We start from the raw sequence: 3,559 nt of genomic DNA on the forward strand, positions 1-3,559 counted from the left end.
GTTCGGTTCTGTGCTTTGCTTTTGGTTCCCGAGTTCTGCTTGTACCTTTAACCAAAATAATACATTTCTCGGTTGGATGTGCATTAATCTGTTCATGTAACTTAAATTCTGAAAATAACTCATCTAACTTAATTAATGAAAGATCCTTGGATACTTTGTAAACATCTACTATAGATGCCCATAAAGTATTCCTCGAAAAAGCCTTTAGTGTATACTTAATTATGTCTCAATTTCCTACCTCCTGTCCGATCGCGTGGAGTCCATTCAGTAGATCTTGAATCCGCGCATGAAGTTGGCTAGACGTCTCACCTTCCTACATTTTTTATGTTATATAATTTATTCAAAATTAAATCGTGCTTACTTACTTTTGTATCGGAGGTGCCTTTGTGCAGCTCGATCAATTTTTCCCACAGCTCTTTCGCGCTTAAGAAAGGGCCAACTTTGTTCAGTTCTTCTTTTGTCAGCCCGCATTGTAGCTTGCAAGTTGCTTTGGCGTCGGCTTCAATCTTCTTCATTAAGCTGGTGTCCCAGTTCACGCATGAGACTGGTTTTCCAGTGTCGTCTCGTGGAAGCTCGAATCCAGTTTGGATAATTATCCACATCTCAACTTGCGTCTTGAGGTGGTATTCCATCCGGCTCTTCCAGTAGCCAAAGTCCTCGCCGGAGAAAAGAGGTAGGCAGGTTGTGCTGTAGTCTTCTTGATGGGCCATTGAGGAAGAAAATCTCGCACAAACAAAAATAAGAAGCTTTGTTCCAAGAATTGGTCTTGGATTAGTAGTGCGGGATTAAAAATAAATACACGAACTTGAGTGGTGTTATGTTGCACCAGCTTCGAGCGAAAATTTTGATTGCGATGAAAACATATCAGAAGGCGGCAATTATACTGATTCCAATCGACTCCGAAAAATAAAAAAAATTACCACGAAAAAACTGCTTGAATGGTGGTTTCACCAATTCGAAGTGACCCTGCTCTGATACCAATTATAGGATCGAAAGCGCTAGCGCTTGTGGTTGTTTCGTTCGTTTTGGAAAACTCCAAGTAAAACACACAACGGAAAAGAAAACACACAACGCAAACACCAAGATTTTACTTGGTTCGGAGCTTGTGGCGACTCCTACTTCAAGGCCCGCATATAAGAGTGCTTTTGATGGGCAAACAATAATCAATTTGGAATAAGTACAAGTATAATGATTGATTACAAGTAATAAGAAAACTTTTAAAGAATACCAACAACTCGGAAATATGAATCTTCAGCACGTTGGTTGTTGGAGCAACTTTTGAGCGTCGAGGAGGTGTTTTCTGAGCAGCTCAAAGAAGCGAAAGTCGTTCATTATGTTGTTCTGCAGCTTTTGGTTGAAGCTCCTTATATAGGCTGTTCCGAGCGCACGCCTGGACCATGTGGCTCGGTCACTTCGCGAGCGCCACATCAGCTTCCCAATAACTTTTGGATTCTGGGCACTCGGACCGACTCTGGGCGCCGGACTGACTCCCGGCACCCGGACTGACTCCCGGCACCCGGACCGACTCCAAGCGCCCGAACCAGCTCGGGGAGCCCGGACCAATTATGGGCGCTCGGACCCCTTTCTGGCGCCCGGACCAACTTTCTCCAGCTCCTTGTTTTCTGCAAAACAAAGTTAGTCCAGGCAAAAACAATGTAATATGAAATTATAACAGCCTTTGACTGTCCGGTTCTGACTTCGGATTTCCATTCGAAAACCCTAGGTCGAACCGACGCCTATTGTTCCCTCACCGGGGAGCGCTTCCTTACCTACTCCACTTAGGAGAATTTACCTGTTGCCAGACCGGTCTTTCAAACCGACTGGACTTTTTCGCCTAGGGTTACCACCCCCTAAGACTTAGAGTTACCACCCCCTAGGGTTTTCCTTAGCCTAGGGTTATCACCCCCTAAGACCTAGGGTTACCATCCCCTAAGACCTAGGGTTACCACCCCCTAGGGTTTTCTTTCACCCAGGGTAATTACCACCCCCTAGGAATTAAGGTTGCCGCCCCTTAGGGTTTTCACCACCTAGGGTTACCACCTCCTAGGGTTTTCTACCTGCCTAACCACAGCTAGGACTTTTGTCTAAGTACCCTTAGGACTTTCCTGCAATCTCATTGTAATTTGTTAGACCACAAATAACCTTAACTTTGAACCCTTTGCCATTATCAAAACTTGGTTTGATCGTAGGATGTTTTCCGCACCAACAGTTGTAACAAAGTAAAACCGCTGAGCCTCTATTTTTTCAGTTTATTTATTATTTAATGCATGTGTTCTTTAATTAAGTTATTTATATATCCGAGAAAGGTTCTTTGGTTTGATTTTGTACAGGGGCTATTCAATCCCCCTTCTTGTCGGCCAACGGTCCTAACAGTGAAAATCGGTCAGAAGATCTGACTGTCAAATTCAAAAAGGCTCTGGTCATGTCAGCAGCAGATATCCGCCTGTCATATTAGGCATGCGGCGACAGAAAGTGAGACACATGGCATGCGGTCAGCGGACTGCATTTAATGACCTTAATTAAAAAGTATGGTCGCGTGCTTGACCTTAATGTGCAGGGATTTGCACAGTCTTCGAGAAATATGGATGATGACAACCGAGACCAGGGAAAGGAAGATTTTCCAATTGTGGCAGCTCATTGTCCCGATCGGCACAGATAACGAGTCACATGGCCGAACGTCCATCTGATACTACGAAGCCGATCGGCATTGGCTTATGCTCTAATCCAGGTAAGGGACCCAGCACAATCCGAGCGGACGATGACCGAGCACAGTCCAAGCGGATGGGGAAACTACCTAAGGCATCATTTGTCTAGTCAGTCGGATTTGTGGCCTCCTTGGACTAGATTTGAGGGGGAGGCTTGTGATGCGGCGATAAAAAGGAGCAAGGTCTTCTTCCAGTTAGTCGAGTCATATCATCCCCAGCTTTTCAGCTTCACGATCTCGGATAGAATCATGATACAATTGGATTATTTTAAAAAAAAAAGTAATTATACTTGAGTTATATATATATATTTTGCTTTCTAAAAAAATAAAGCAATAATTACTTTTTTCAAAATTAAAAAAAAAACAAACCTTTGATTTAAGTTTACCATCTATAATTCAGCACGCCATCTTTTATTTTTGGCAATATTTTATAAATTTATATCATTGACGATGTCCATAGATTTAAGCCTTCCAAAATTATGACAAAATAATTTGTACATCCGAATATTTAGCCATTCATTGTTGCTCACCACCCTTTCATTTTCTACGTGTAGCATTAATGCTTAACACCTATTCTTCATTTTCCCCATTATCACCTCATATATCTTGTCATTGCTTGGCATATTTTTTAATATTGAGGAGAAGAATAAGTCCTAGGTCTCTTTTTTCTCCATAATCTTGCAATTTTTTTTCTTAACTTGTATTTTACATAAGGTAAGGGAATTATGATCCCTCATCTAATTGCCTCTTTGGAACTTTTAGGACACCTCAACTATTAATTAATGCTTTGTGGAAAGAGAAATTATTCATTATCTATTAGTGCTTTAGGAGTATAAGCTTGTATGATAGGATTCT

At 41.9% G+C, this 3,559-nt stretch overlaps 1 protein-coding gene across 1 annotated transcript; it reads right to left on the reverse strand.

The window, feature by feature from the left end:
• Nucleotides 1-226: 226 nt before the first annotated feature.
• LOC121967949 lies at nt 227-602 on the reverse strand. Its single transcript, XM_042518486.1, has 2 exons — nt 366-602; nt 227-313 (listed from the first exon to the last, which is right to left on the reverse strand). The coding sequence occupies exons 1-2, from the start codon at nt 600-602 to the stop codon at nt 227-229; spliced, it is 324 nt and encodes a 107-aa protein (XP_042374420.1).
• Nucleotides 603-3,559: the final 2,957 nt, after the last annotated feature.

The sequence above is a fragment of the Zingiber officinale genome, chromosome 3B (assembly GCF_018446385.1).
Source record: "Zingiber officinale cultivar Zhangliang chromosome 3B, Zo_v1.1, whole genome shotgun sequence".
Classification (NCBI taxonomy): domain Eukaryota; kingdom Viridiplantae; phylum Streptophyta; class Magnoliopsida; order Zingiberales; family Zingiberaceae; genus Zingiber; species Zingiber officinale.